Source organism: Amaranthus tricolor, chromosome 14, assembly GCF_026212465.1.
Source record: "Amaranthus tricolor cultivar Red isolate AtriRed21 chromosome 14, ASM2621246v1, whole genome shotgun sequence".
In the NCBI taxonomy this organism is placed as follows: domain Eukaryota; kingdom Viridiplantae; phylum Streptophyta; class Magnoliopsida; order Caryophyllales; family Amaranthaceae; genus Amaranthus; species Amaranthus tricolor.
This window is the reverse complement of record NC_080060.1, coordinates 18,208,931-18,225,197: the sequence shown is the minus strand read 5'-3', so window position 1 is coordinate 18,225,197 and position 16,267 is coordinate 18,208,931. Positions and strand designations below refer to the sequence as shown.

General features: G+C 32.0%; 1 protein-coding gene and 1 long non-coding RNA gene across 3 annotated transcripts; one reads left to right on the top strand and one right to left on the bottom strand.

Moving 5' to 3' along the window:
- Window positions 1-9,827: 9,827 nt before the first annotated feature.
- LOC130799595 (uncharacterized) lies at window positions 9,828-13,595 on the bottom strand. Of its 2 annotated transcripts, none has more exons than XR_009039315.1 (3): window positions 12,914-13,595; window positions 10,944-12,281; window positions 9,828-10,295 (listed from the first exon to the last, which is right to left on the bottom strand). It is a non-coding gene; the product is annotated as an uncharacterized LOC130799595 (long non-coding RNA). The 2 variants fall into 2 exon arrangements; XR_009039314.1 differs by having other exon boundaries at window positions 9,834-10,295; window positions 10,944-11,843; window positions 12,914-13,593.
- On the top strand, window positions 10,099-12,665 carry LOC130799594 (probable methyltransferase PMT17). Its single transcript, XM_057662736.1, has 5 exons — window positions 10,099-10,821; window positions 10,923-11,133; window positions 11,292-11,589; window positions 11,701-12,168; window positions 12,411-12,665. Exons 1-5 carry the CDS (start codon window positions 10,099-10,101, stop codon window positions 12,637-12,639), a joined length of 1,929 nt encoding a protein of 642 aa, XP_057518719.1. The 3' UTR covers window positions 12,640-12,665.
- Window positions 13,596-16,267: the final 2,672 nt, after the last annotated feature.

Here is a 16,267-nt window from a genome sequence, read left to right as displayed (position 1 = left end):
TTCGAATAAAAATAATTATTTTATTAAAATGTGTGAGCACACGAAGGTGAGTTTCTTAGTTGGGCCTCGCAAGAAGATGAACCTAGGTAAACAAATAAATAAATAAGTTTATAAATAAATAAATAGGATGAGTTAAGTGGGTATTACTCCTTCCCTCACTCAATTCACACGCCTCACTCCCCTCTCTTCTCTTCTCTCTTACATCCCTCTCCCTCACGGTTCAGCAGTAGGCCCAGCACCATTAGGCCACACCTCCGCCGTAGCCACCAACAGCCACGGTAGCGCCATCCTATCAGCAGCCAGCAGCCACCAACAGGCTGCGTTCGCCTCCTCACAGTAGCAGCAGTGGCTGCGTTCTACCCCCCATCAACGGCAGCTGAGCTGCACCTTAAACAACCACCAGCAGCGGCTGCAACGGCCAATTGTGCAGCCTCCACCATCAAACACACTTACTACCACCACACCAACTACTTGCCCCTTCACATCTTCTCTTATTCCCCCTTGTAAGCATCTCTTCTTTTCCTACTTTGATTTCCTTGTTTTTAATTAAAATTTATCAAGATTATGGATTGTGTGTTGATTGTGTATCAATTTTTATTTAATCTTATTGTGGGTAATATTAAAGATGTTATCTTTGAACAATGAATTGATTAGGGTTTAATTTAGGGATGAAATTTTAATGATGTGTACTCTTATGTTATATGTTGGTGGTGCGATGATTGATTGGATAATTTCATAATTTTTTAAGGCTTAATTATGTTAGTTATGATTATGATATATTTAGTTAGTAATGATTTTGATTATAGTTGACTATAGAAATGGTTTTGGTTGTTAATTGGGAGTAGTAGTTGCTAATTGTTGTGACTTGATCGTTGTGAATTACAAGTACTCTTATTAGGTTGTTATTGAAGTCATAATGCATAATGTTAGTAAGCCAAGAGCATAATGTCAACTTATCGTCGATCGTTGCTAAAGTTACTTGTCGTGTTTTGATTATAATTCTTTCTAGATTTTGAGAATGTGACAAATGATTTCGCAATTCGATAACTCTAAAATTTTCCTTATTGTTGTATAAGTATTATATTAAAATTGTAAGGCTTAGTTGTGATTAGTTATTTATGGGTAACGCAAATCGATATACTCAAAATTTGTTGATAAAAAGGAACGATTCACATATGCTTTTACTTTTAAATTGGTGAAAAGACTTATGTTGTGTTGAGTTAATGATTTTCACTTGTATTGAATGAGTTGTGTACGTGCTAGAGTAATCGAAAAACTCATGTTGAATAGGTGATAGTGGTTACTTTGGTATTTAGTTGTTATGACAAAGTAATTAACGGGATTTATTAGTTTTATTCCTAACCTGTATAGGTTTCCAGTTCATAAGAGGAAAATAGAACCTTAGTTGGGTGAATTTTGTAACTTTTGGTCGTGCAGTGACGCTTACAGGTATGTACACACAGTAACGAACCCTTATATACAATTTTCTTTAAGACATTATTGTTTATTGTGATAATATTCATTGTATCGAAACTATGAGGTACTAGTGAATACACTTTATACAAAAAGCTATCGACTATGAAATCCTTGCGCTTAGAATAGTTATAGAGAATGAGAGTGTTAGTAGGAGGCAGGGACCACCCCCTAATTTATTTAAGAATTGGATTACGCCTTACTTGGAGTTAGAATGACTCTTTTATAGGTGAATTTCATATTTTGTTGAGTGGCTCATTGGGTTTTGGCGTCCTGCTATCCCAAGGCGCTTATTAATAGTCGAAAGCGGGAGTTATTTCCATTTGATAAAGTATTAGATTATGATTAGCTAGCGTAAGGGAGGTATGAGCATGCTTTTATCATTGGGCGCCAGATGGCCGATACCGCCCCTTGACCGAGGTGTTACCATGCGGGCCTTGCAAACCCTAATATGGTGGCCTCTTTACTGGTTTAGTATCCCAGTGTGTTAGTTTTTCCCGAAGGTAGGACCCGAGAGGGTCAGCTGGAGGGGGCATGAGCTCATACTTTGCCATGGGCGCCGGATGGCTGATAACACCCTTGGTCGTGTCACTATGCCAGGAAGTAGAGAAAAGATCTACTGATAGAAAGTTATTCACTGATAGAAAGTTTATTCATTGATCGAAAGTTATTTAATAATAGAAGGTTCATTCTTTGATAGAAAGCTTACACATTGATAGAACGTTTACTCATTGATAGAATATCTACTCATTGATAGAATAATTTATGCTAGTGAGAAGTGTGCCTAAGTTAAGTTACCTCAAGGGTATTACAGACTATGATCACACTTACCTTAAGATAGATAAGCACTATAAGGTCATGTGTTAGGTATTCTATTAATGCCTTGGTTGAGTTGATACTATACATGTTTTGCAAGAGTTTATGTTTTGAAAAGAAGAGCGTGAAGACCTACATTCTACCAAGAAGACATGGTTCGGGTTGGAAAGGATGTAATGAGATCAAGAAGTATAAGTGGACGATAAACGGTTACTATTTGTGCTTGTGTCTTATGAAATCATCTTATGTTGTTGTATAACATAATGTTATCTAGTAGTTGGTCTTATTATATTTGATTCTAGTTACTGACGTGTACATATTTGTATTTATGTTTGATTGTTGATGACCTTCTATGATTGTCCTGCTATGACACATTGGTCTTTAGTCTAATGTCGAGCAGCAGGAGGATCATAGATAGGCGTAGCAGGTATTGGAGCTTCTTTTGCATTGCATTGCATTGGGGGAGAGTGATGAGGGCGAAGTATAGCCTGTGCCATACCGTTATCTTTTGATTTTGTAGCTCTTGTTATCTTTTGTAAACTTTGGTTGTATATGTTTTGTTATGAGGCCTTGTGTCCTCTCTTGTATATTTGTATTTCTGTTGCGTAGTTTATAACTCTGTATGGTTTGAGGAGTTAAGTCATTTTAAAAAGCAAGCGTCGACACTGGAACCACGATCCATGCTTGGCATGTTGATTTGAGAAGCCGACGACGAATCATTCCGCCATGGTGTGAGACTTTAACGGCCCGTTTGGTTGATGGTAATGAAGTAATGGGAATGAAATATTGTAATGGCAATAGTAATGAAGGAATGGATATGAGAATTGGTAATGAATATTCTTTTGTTTGGTGTGCATGACTAAAGAATGGTAATGGAAGATAATATTCCATTGATTGCATTTGGTTGTTAGTAATAAAAAATGGTAATGACTCTTAGTTTCATTATTGTATATTTGTATCTAAAAGCATTATTGTATTTAAATTATTCTATCTAATGATTCTTTTTTTAATAATAATATTTTTTTGGATAATTACATACATTACCTTTTTTATTCTTCATTATTTTTTTTCTTCAGCTCGAAACAACATTACCTTATTTTATTACCACAGTAATACTTCATTACCATTACAGCCTAACACCAGGTTGTTTGATGGTAATAAAAATGGCCCTTTTTTGGTAATTTCATTACCTTATTTTATTACCATTCATTACCATTGAAGGCATCCAAACAACTAAATTTTTTATTACTTAATTTTATTACCATTACCGCCCTCTAATACCATGTACCAAACGGGTAGTAAAGACAATGATGTCTTAGATTAGTTTAATGTTTTATTGTTCTAATTGCTCTACCACATGTTTGATTATAGAAGAGTTTCTGCCGAAATTTCCACTCACCTTTTTAAAGTTAATATTTAACGTTTATCTAAATTATTTTCGTTTTCTTTTATGTAACACCCCAATTTCCTCCCGTCCTTTACGGATTTGTTTCGTTAAGGAGTTGGAAATTCAGGGGTGTTACATATTATTGGTTCGATTAAGGTGATTAAAGAAGAAGAAAAAAAATATGACTAAATTGGCAAGTTTATGTATTTTAAAATAAGGGCAATTGGGAAGTTCAAGAAAATCAAAGATTAATAGATGATTTGAAAGTGAAGGAGGTAAATGTATGAAAAGAGTGAAACTTAACTAGTACTTGAGAACAAGAGGATTTGAGGTTTAGGTACCACATTACTTTGTAAGAGAAAGGAAAATAGAGTTACGTCACGTAACGTATGATAAAAAAAAATAGTTACAATAAAGGAATTAAAGAAATTTAAGTGAGTTGCTCACCAATGATATTGTGTAAAATGTTGATTATGAATCATTGAGTGGAGTTTCGATGATTGTTAACTTATACAAGTACAATGGATCAAATTTGATTCAATGTTGTAGGGTAAAAGTGTGAGGGAAGTCAAAATTGCACAAGGTCAGTTACAGGAATTACTATCTTGACATGAATGGTAGAAGTTATCATATGTTAATGTTTTATGACATTATTAGATCCGTTCTCTTGGTGTGAAACTTATAATGTTGGATGACTTGATTAAAGTTGACACTTTTTATCAATTTTGTTTAAGGATATGGTTAAGCAAATAACAATATTTCATGAATAGGTTAAGAAGACTATGGATCGAGGGTTCTGTCTTAATGGGGAAGTAAAGTGAACTAAACTTTATAATTAATTATTAGGTTTTAGATGACTCGAGAAAACATTATTTTTTATAATATTATAATGCTAAAAAAAATAATAAAATAAATAAAAATAATAAAATTGTATAAGTTTAATAAGTTCCATACGTTTCATACATTGCGGCATAAGCAATGCTCAAATGAAATCCTTTGAGGCTTTATGTGGTTGTTGATATCGCGGACCTGTATGCTGGGATAATTTTAGCGAGTTTATTACTTTAGATCTACTATGCTATCGGAGATTATAGAACAAGTGAAAATGTTTCGTAAAAAGCTCATGGCAGCCCAAGATCGACGAAATTGTTATATAGAACTTAAGAGAAAACCATATGAGTTTAGATGTAAGATAATAATGCAAATGCAAATTATAATTACAACAACCCAATTCTATTACTGTCATGCAGATAACAAGAAAACTCCATGCTTTATTGATCACCAAAATGGACAAACTTGAAGATTAGGTTGTGATAACGAATTCAAGCTTGATTTTCTTAGAAGGCGCGTAAACACTTTTTTTTGTAATATTTCTCCCACAAGGGTGCTTGGGATGATAATGAAATTCACAATGAGATACAATCTATTACAATAAACTCTTAGCACAAAGAGAATGCAATGTAATACAATGTATTGTGGATGGATAATTAACTTATGATAATGCATATAGAGTTTATAACTCTCTTTATACACAACATGCAAAAGAGATACAAGAACAAATTGTGTGATCAAAGATAAATTCTAAAAGTGAATGGAAAGGTGGGAAGAATTCCCTTATGCACACACACACCTTATTTAGAAAGGTGTGTGTCAACCAATGTCAATTTAGAAACAAATGATGTTTCATCCAAATCCAAGCTACGAAACAAAAGCTTGCTTCATCCAAAGCTCACTAATGAAAACAATGTAAGTTTGAATAGATATAACCAATAATTAACAATATAATGATCGGAGTCAATCATTACTAAAGAAATAAACTAGCAAAACCAAAAAATCCAAGACAAAGCATAGGTGACGAGTCTCACCTCTCTAGCGTTGAGTCATCGCCGAAAATGCTGACTCGTCATTCTAATTTTGCATTTTTAATATTTGGCATATTTTGAACATTGCTATTATTGCATATTGTCCCACTACTATACATAGTATGTAGTATATATAATCTACGTCTTTATCATATGATATGAAAAGATTGGAAAATTCCAAGTGGCACTCCCTTGGGAGTTATGCCACTTGGGTTGTTGAGATTTGCTAAATTTTAATGATTTGGTAAGTTATTTTAATTTATTAAAAAGATTGGAAAATTTCAAGTGGCACTCCGTCCCTTCGGAGTTCTAGCACTTGGATTGTTGAGATTTGCAGAATAATGTTAACTTCTATCAATTAGAATCAAAAAAAAAAAAATCTAATTATCTAATCAACAATGTTCAATTTAAATCATACTATATATTAAAAAGATTAGAAAATTTCAAGTGGACTTAGATTGTTGAGATTTGCTAAATTTTAATTATTTGGAAAGGTATTTTTATACAATGTTAACTTATACCAATTATAATTAAAAAAAAATCATATATCTAATCATCTATGTTTAATTTAAATGGAGCAAATTACGTAACAAAAAGATATAAACTACTATAGCATGTATTTAACTATTTATATAAGATATGATAATTAAATAATTTTATTGTAATAAATATATTTTTCAAATTTTGTTTCCTATTTATTGTAAAGTTTTTAAAGAAAATGAAAACTATTTTGTTTCTCATATAAATCGGTATCATTTAAACAATTGTGAATTTTTAATATGTTCATTTTTAATATTTATCACAATCACATTGTTATCATTAGTTTATACCTATTATTGCATTTTATTTATATGTATTTGCATACACTTACATATCCATACATTGCAGGAGTATATAAACTAGTATACTCTAAGGGGGTGTTTGGTATGGGAATATAAAATATAATGGAAAGGAAAATGATAAAGAGGAGTAAGGGTAAGGGTAAGGGTAAGGGTATGGGTTGTAGTTATATGTTGTTTGATATGAAAATATAAGGGAAACACTTAATTGATCATAGAAAGGGAATTTGTTACTTGACATAAATGGATGGTAACGAAGTAAGGGTATCCATTATCCTCAAGAAAGAGATTGGATTAACCTAATATCATACCAAACAAATATGTGGAGTAATGGTAATTGAATCCCTTACTTAGTATTAAAAAGTTCATACCAAACACCCCTAAATGTTCAGAGAACAACTAGTAAGTTAAAAATCTAGTTCTCAAAATAAGGTATGTATGGCAGGAGGTTGGATGCAACAATAAGGGCTTCTGTAAAGAATTTTAAGGCGACTAATTATGTATTGAACTAGTCATAATCAGATGTGTAAGAATATATGGGATAAAATTTTCCCTTCTGATTTACAACAAGGGTGTAAAATTAATGTAATGCATTTATTTAGACTAAAATCACACACAAATTTCTCAATATTGTTCTTCCTAATTATGGAAATTGTTAATTAGGAAAGGATTATAAAAAAAACTAGAGAAGGAGCGTTAAACACTACCATTCATTTACTACTTGGTTAAAAATATTAATCTTTACTAATTTCTCCCATTTTTCATTATTGTTATCATTTTTATTTAGCTTGTTAATTTCTCTTCAATCTCTGCTAATATCATTCTTATTGTTTCTTTTTGTTTTAGAAGTTTTTAAATTGAAGAAAAAAATTTTTTTTTCTCATGGATGGGAAAATTATATATTGGGTATATTTTGGTCTTTTTTCACTTCTAGCATGATCCTCATACTCAAAACCATTACAAGTTTATAATAAGTTATTTCATCAAGAGTTAGAGGTATGTTTATTTTTCAAATTCGTATTCTGATTATGTCATGCACATCCTTAAATCTTACACTTATTGTTTACTAGAAAATATAATATTTATTATCTTTACTGTCTATTTGGTTGTACATACTATTTGACGGTAATGAGAATAACTTTTAACATTAAAATATCATAAGATATATCATGATTTGTTCATACTATCTGGTGGTAATGAGAATAATTTTTAACATAAAATATTATAAGATATATCATATCATTCTTATGATGACGAAAGTTTCATTATAAAAAAGTTCTTTATTTATAATTTTTCATTACAACCTTATACCCTATTCTCTCTTTAATGGTAATGTATTGAAAAGAATTTTGTAAAATAATAAGATGATTAAAGTAGAAGAAATATAACCGTAAAACTTAAGAAATTATCCCACAAAAAACTACACTAAACTTTTATTACCATTACTAATACTTAGAATGGATTAACTGATGGACTAACAGTATATAAAAATTTACAATTTGTGAACATTTGATAACTGATGTGCATCAATTATTTCATATATGCTCGATTTTGTCCCCAATTTCAAATATAATACCACAACAATAGCCTCAAAAGGATCAATAGCATATAATCGATACTAAGTGAACCAAAATAAAAATGTCTTTAGTAAGATTATTCGACCCTACCTACTAAAAATGATATTCAATATTAATCTATAACTAACAATACCGATGCAATTATCATATACATATACATTCCTTGGCTTTTCAAATCTATTATCATATGCTCCTAGAAGTCCACTTTTTTCATATCATTCTTTAAATAATTATACCATATGATTTTATTACACAAAATAGCTTGATTTTGTCCTTAATTTTCAATTTAATTTAGTCATTATATATAGTTTCTAAAAGTTATAATATCATTTTACATACCATTCTATCTATTAAAGATGAAGTATAATTTTACATGGCAGATTCAAAATATTATAGTTAAATAGATTAATTTTATTGGTTGTCATATGCCTACATTGTACATTTATTGTCAAATTGTGAATTTCTATCATAGAAAAAAGGTAATTAATAAAAAAAAGTAGTAAATACTATACAATAAGAAAGTAAAATTAATTGGAGTTAAATCTTAGTACATACCAAAACAATAGAATCAATTTTATGGGCATTATTTTTTGATGACAATGATTTTTTTTTTTTTCCAAAGAATTAAGGTTGTATTTAGAAATAAGTAATTTATTTTAAATTGTAGATTTTGTTTATGAAATCATAAAAAAAGAATTTGAGGATGACATGATTTGAAAAGTCATTATCAAATTCTCAACTTTACCTACTCTTAAAACAATGGTGATACTAGGTAATACCCTTGCAATGCACGGTTTTTTAATATATTTTTTGCGAAGTTATTTTAATATAAAGTTTAAGAAATAGATTTTTACATTATCATTATATTGTATATCACTTTTTTAATTTGAAAGCGTTATAAAATGTTTTTTTATTTTGAATAAAATTGTGAAAATGTATATCATATATATCATAACAAATTATGATAACTTTGATACAATATTGAATATAATTATATTATTTTTAAATATTTATAAGAAGTAGGCAAATGGTTAATACCTTAATAATATAACAATATTTTATTCATGCAAAAATAAAAGGAAGTGACATAGTTTTGTAGTAGAATATAAATATTAAGGTACCCCTTAATAAATAGCTAAATTAATACTAATATTGTGGGATAAACTAAATATTTAAAAACTTTAAACCTACAGAAAAGTACTTTATTAATTAGCATAGTTCATCTATGAAAAAGTGAAGAATTTTAAATCTATGGAAAAGTACTTTGAAAGAGCTCAAAATTCCTTATAAAGACATGAATGTCCAATTTCCCATATATTTAAAAACTAATGATGCACATTAATAGTTTTAAATTCTTCAATACTTTTACCAAGCATGTATCCTAGATTAATTTTAATTACAGATAATATCTTCTCCATTTTTAAAAAAGTTTAGTATAAGAAACTTCACACTCGAATTTGTAGTTTAAAATTTTATGATATCATCATAAGTAATTGGAGAGAACAAAATTTACTTAAAAGTCGACACCTTTTAGTTTTGCTAATGAAAGCTTACTTTACTTTAGTAATATGTATAGATTAACCCAAATCGAAAATTAGATTTCATTGATTTGTCAAACATTAAATTTGAAACAATTCTAGATTTCGAAATGAAATCATCGTTCTAAAACATAGCATAAGGAAATTTGACTTTTGGTTATATATTATTTTTTTGATTTCTGTAGTGTTCATATATACTAAAGGAAATAATAGAAGTGTAATGTATTAATAAGTCAGGATTTTAAAATTTCTCAAACTTAAAGACTATTCCATAATTTAGAAAATATGTTGAAAATCAATCTAGCCTAACTATATTTAATTATTTTATTCAGTTAAATATTTCTATCAAATATGTGATTTGAATATATCACACACTTAAAATACATAGTTGCATTAAAAAAGTTAATTACTTTGAATACGTTCATTTAGCTTCAATTTGGATATATTGAGAATGTATGTATTAGTTCTATAAGTTTAACTAATGCCTAAATGTCAGGATGAATGCAGAATACTAGAAGATTTTGAACGTTTTAATCTTGATTTCCAAGAAACCAAACAATATCCTCACAAACTAACCCCCCTATAAGAAAAAGAGACACACAAAAAATGGCAAGGGAGCGTGCAGGAGGATCTCCAAAACCTCATAATTACATAGATCATGTAAAACGAAAACGACTTACATACATCTTTTCTATGAGCTGCCTATGTATTGTATTCTATACCCTTGGTGTTTGGCAAGGCAAAACACCAGCAGTTTCCACCAAATTCCAACAACAAAACAGCATCCTTGACCGAAAGATAGACTGCACCAACACAGAATTCTCTGATGAAACAAAACAAGGCACTAATAATAATAATAACAATAATAATCTAGACTTTGAAAGTCATCATAAAGTGGAACTGAATTCAAGTGATGAATCTGCAGTGAAACCATTTCCAACATGTGAAATGTCTTACAGTGAATATACACCTTGTCAAGATCCAAGAAGAGGCAGGAAATTTGATCGTTATATGTTGAAGTATAGAGAAAGGCATTGTCCTACTAAAGATGAAATGATGATGTGTTTGATACCTCCTCCTTCTAAGTATAAGACTCCTTTTAAATGGCCTCAAAGTAGAGATATTGCTTGGTATGATAATATTCCTCATAAAGAACTAAGTATTGAAAAGGCTATTCAGAATTGGATTCAAGTTGAAGGTGATCGCTTTAGGTTTCCTGGTGGTGGTACTATGTTTCCTCGTGGTGCTGATGCTTATATTGATGATATTAATTCACTTATTCCTCTTACTAATGGAAACATTCGAACTGCCATCGATACCGGTTGTGGGGTATGTCATCTTTTTCTATCCTTTTAAATTCTATTTGAATCATCACCATATATAGTGGTAGTATTGCTTTAGAATGATGATGATTATATATATATATGAAGGTTGCAAGTTGGGGAGCTTACTTATTAAAGAGAGACATAATTGCAATGTCTTTTGCCCCAAGAGACACACACGAAGCTCAAGTACAATTTGCCTTGGAACGAGGTATTCCTGCTATGATTGGCATCATGGCTTCACAAAGGCTTCCTTACCCTGCAAGGGCTTTTGACATGGCTCATTGTTCTCGTTGCCTTATTCCTTGGCAGAACTATGGTACGTTTTCTCTTTGGACTCGAGTGCTTGTGAGTTACTAGTTTCAAACTGTGTAGTTTTGTTTTACAATCATAAAGTATCGAATTGTCTTCCACAACATGTAAAAAAAAGAGTATGGGTAGCATAGATTACAGTAAACAATGCAAATTTTCTTGCAGATGGATTGTATCTGATGGAAGTAGATAGAGTGTTAAGACCTGGAGGTTACTGGATTCTTTCTGGACCGCCTATTCGCTGGAAGAAATACTGGAGGGGATGGGAAAGGACTCAAGAAGATCTCAAGCAAGAACAAGATGCAATCGAGGATGTTGCAAAACGACTGTGTTGGAAGAAGGTCATTGAACAGGGTGATCTTGCCATTTATCAGAAGCCTTTAAATCACATTGAATGTATCCAGACCAAGAAAACATATCCCACTCCACATATTTGCAAATCGGACAATATAGATGCAGCTTGGTATCACTTCTGATTTCCTTTCACTTATTTTTAACATGTCTAAGGCCTGTTCTGTACGAGACTACAACTAAAAACAACTAAACAACTTCTTTTCTTTGATTACATAAAAAGGTACAAAGATTTAGAGGCCTGTATAGCTCCATTACCTGAAGTAAGCAGCTCAGAAGAAGTAGCAGGAGGAGCACTAGAAAAATGGCCTGAACGCGCTATGTCTGTGCCTCCAAGAATAAGCAGCAATTCAGTTCCAGGAATTTCTGCAGAGAAATTCAAAGAAGACAATAACTTATGGAAGGAAAGAGTAGCATATTATAAGAAGATAGTTCCTCCTATACCACAAGGAAGGTATCGAAATGTGATGGATATGAATGCCTATTTGGGTGGGTTTGCTGCATCTATGGTTAAGTATCCTGTTTGGGTTATGAATGTGGTTCCGGAAAATTCGAACCCCGATACTCTGGGTGTTGTCTTTGAACGAGGTTTCATTGGAACGTACCATGACTGGTGTGAAGCATTTTCTTCTTATCCTAGAACATATGATCTTATTCATGCTGGTGGTGTTTTCAGCATCTATCAAGACAGGTAGCTTATTAGTTATTACCCTACCTGTTTTACAATATTCTTTGAACCATAGAAATCGATACTAGTAAATTTTGGTTATTGAAGCTCTGATCATCGTCTACAATGACTTGCAACTGAAAACAAATGACCCAGAACACGTCATATAAATATGTTAAGAAATTCAATCATGAACTGTTTCCATACATCATATTGTGAGTTTGTGACGTGATTTTTTAAAAATATAATACGTTTTGTTTCTGTAGGTGTGACATTACATATATTTTGCTCGAGATGGATCGATTGTTAAGACCAGAAGGAACAGTAATATTCAGAGACACAGTAGAAGTTCTTGTAAAGATACAAGCTATAACTAACAGAATGAAATGGAAAAGTCATTTCTCAGATAATGAAAGTGGGCCCTTTAACCCTGAGAAAATTTTGGTTGCCATTAAAACATATTGGACAGGAGGAAATGCTCAAGAACAAGGTTAAAGTTTAGTTTATAACTATTTTTAAGCACGGATGGTTGATTTCAGATGTAAAGCTTCAGAGAACATAGGCTTTTGTGTTTTCTTTTGCATTTTTCTTAGACAAATTCACATTTGTTACATTATTTAGTTTCGTGAAAATAGATACAAAGTTTAGATTATTCTAATCTCAATCATAAACTATAAGGGGGTGTTTGGTATAAAAATTAAAATGGAAATAACAAGCATTACTCTTGTAACCTGTTTGGTTTATTGTAAAGTAAGGGAAACAAACTTACCTCAATATCAACGCCTAATTGCCCAAGAATTGTTCCAAGTTCTTCATCCAATTTTTTTCTCGCTCTCTCTATCTTTTCATCATTCTCTTTCTAGACTTTCCCTTCAATTTCTCTCTCATAAAATAATAACCTCAAAAAACTTCAAATATATGCTTTCTTCATTTACGTCAGCAAAGAGATTTATGTTGTATTTTATATTCTAGTTTTTCTTCAACTAGGAGATCTAGTTAGAGTTGAACTTTTTATCTTTATAGTGTTCGATGTCTATTAAGAGCTTCAATTTGTAAAATTTATGGTTTTTAATTATATCTCCACATTTATTTCTAGTTGATTGTTATAGTAGATGTTGGTGGTTGTTGCGGTGGTTACGAGAAGAGGATTGTAATGGTGGCAAGGCTTGGTTATTGTTTTGGTGGCGGTAGCGGCGGTGCTTGGTTATTGTGGTGGTGGTGTTTGGAATTTAAAATAGGTTGGTCGTGGTAGCCAAGTTTCGAAGAAGATAGGAGGTGGTGTTGGTCTGTATTGGGGTTAGATCGAGCTGCTCATATATGGTCCATGAGCAGAGAGAGAGAGAGAGAGATCAAAGTAATAATAAAGGTCCCTTTGTAAATGGTGATATAAGACTGGTAACGTTTGAAGGGTATCTGTTACCATAAGGTAATGGTTTCAGATAAGAAATTTGCATACCAAATAATGGGTAATAGATACACTTCAGTGATACTGTTACTTGATCTAAAAATTCTCATACCAAACACCCTTTAAGTTTATAACAGTTCTAAATTTACTAATCTAACTATTCCATAATCAATTAGGAGAAGAAAACATAAATTTGAAACTCTTTATTTGGGTTTGATGGTTCATTGCACAAACTTTGGTTGCTTCATTGCTTGTTTACTTGTAGATTGTAGCATGCGCTACGTGAAGCAAGCACAATCATTAGAATTTTTATCCAACTTTGGTTTACCAAATTCATAATACTTCGGTGACCTTACATACAAACTGTACACTTGTGCTTATAACTAAAACAAATTATCCATCACAAAAATTTATTATTGAACTCCAACGAATTCCCAACAACAACAATACTAGATTCTTAATCCCAACAAACTCCGGCGGATAGTATATTTATGGAAAACTTTTATTTTTATATAAAAACTTTTGATATTATTTATTCGGAATTCACATGAGCTAGAAGAATCAAAATCTAACTATTCATAAAAAACGGAGTAAAGTCTGAACAATTTAACACAAAATGCCCAAAGATCAAAGATTAAGTCTTAAGAACACCTTGCTCAAGATCACCCAAAATTGAATCCAAAATGCAACCCACACAAGAACACAAAACAGGCAATCAAAGCACAATCAAAGCCAACACAAAGATGTACATGGCCTACCCCTAATTGGGCTACGTCCTAGCCTAGATGTCTTATTGCTTCTTCCAATGTTCCCCAATGGAGGTCAAAGATAATGATGAATACAATTGGGAGAATTAGAGGATAGGAGAGTAGAGATATTTTGTAGAGAGAGAGGTAGGTTAAGAAAGCATTCTAGCCTAATCTATGTGTTTAACCCTATTTATAACACATAGGAACTAATACACTTACATATGATACTAAAGAAATCAAGAAACAAAACAAAAGAAAATGAATTCGGATCCAACACATAGAGTAGAGTCGGCTTCCCTTAACCAAGGGGGAAAGCCGACTCGGCTTTTACTTATGTCTCTAAATCCCATTTGTTCCTTTTAAAGCCAATTCACCTTATATAAATTTTACCCCTTTTTACCACATTTCACCACATTACTTTTTATCATGGATTAAGAACTAAGTCACACCGTTAATCACCCTTAAACATCACAATATCCATCTTGAATTAAATCCGCAAGCCGAGCACCCCAAACATACCAATCATCATGAAAAGCACATAAATAATCTAAAAACATCATCGTGAGCTAGAGTAGTGTGTAAATCATATACACGATTCTTGGTGCGGAAATCACATCCTTCTTCTATTTGTAAATCACATCCATCTCTCATAGACTCCACTTTAACCCAAACAGTAACACATCACATGTTAAATGGAGCAAGCCCAACTAAGTCTACACATAGACTAAACTTGGCATACGGTAATGGTTTAGTCATCAAATCTGCCAAGTTGTCTTCCATTGCAATCTTGATCAAAGTTATCCTTCTCGTTTCAATATCATCACAATGAAGTTATACTTGATATCAATATGTTTGGTTCTTCTATGAGACGTATTCTAATCTCTAGCAAAATGTATTGCACTTTGACTATCACAAAGCATAGAAACAAAACTCAACCTATGACATAACTCCCCTATGAGACCCTTCAACCATTTTTCCTCTTAGAATGACTCTGTTCCCGCTATTACACCTTTTTTGTTGTACATAGAACCGTAACCTCTTGTAGAGAAGACATCTAACTAACCGCCGTATCACCTGAGGTGATGATAACCGGGTTTCTAGCACGTCGTCAATACTAAAAGCCTAGTTATACAAACAATAATTATAATTACCCTAATACTACTACAATGAGTGTAATGGTAAGTCGGGGGGTCAAACCACAAGGACAAGGGATGCTAGATTAAAGACTTGGTGTGGAAAGGTTATATGGAAGGTTGGTTGGTGGGTGAACTTAACTAATAACAAGAATAAAAAGCGAAACTCAACAATGAAAGACAAGCGAGGAGTAGACTATGTCCACCCTAGGATGGTCTATTGGAAATAAAGATAAGCTAGGTCAAGGGAGTTTGAACGATAATCAATCAAGACACTCTAGATATCGAGAGGAATTTGGTGACCCTATAAGCCACACGAACGACCTATAATCGCCCTATGTCCCTCTAGGAGTGGCAGGACAGATTCGAATCGAATATCTATCAACAACCATCATCAACCTCAACCCAAATCCTAAACATTAAAGACAAGACCAAACCTAGGGTTTCTCTAACCTAAAACCCCTAAAGAAACTACTCTAACATACTAGAGGTAAAAGCAATAAACAAAGAAAGCATTGAAAGCAAGAAAACAATAAAGAAAGCATTAAAGGGATTGAAAGACAATGAAGCAATAAATCTACACTAGGATACTAATAGAGGAAAGCATAAATGAAAACAAGAAAGACATTTAAGGATAGAGGAAATGTAAACTTACATAAAGAAAGAAAATGAAAGCATAAATGAAGAACTACAAATCTATGCTAGGGCAAAAACTAGAGGAAGCATTAAAGGGTTTGATGTTCTAGAATGAGGCACTAAGGCACTCAAACTAGGCATGGGGTTTTTTCAGATACAAGGGGGTATTTATAAGCTAAGGAACAAAAGGGGTAAAAAGC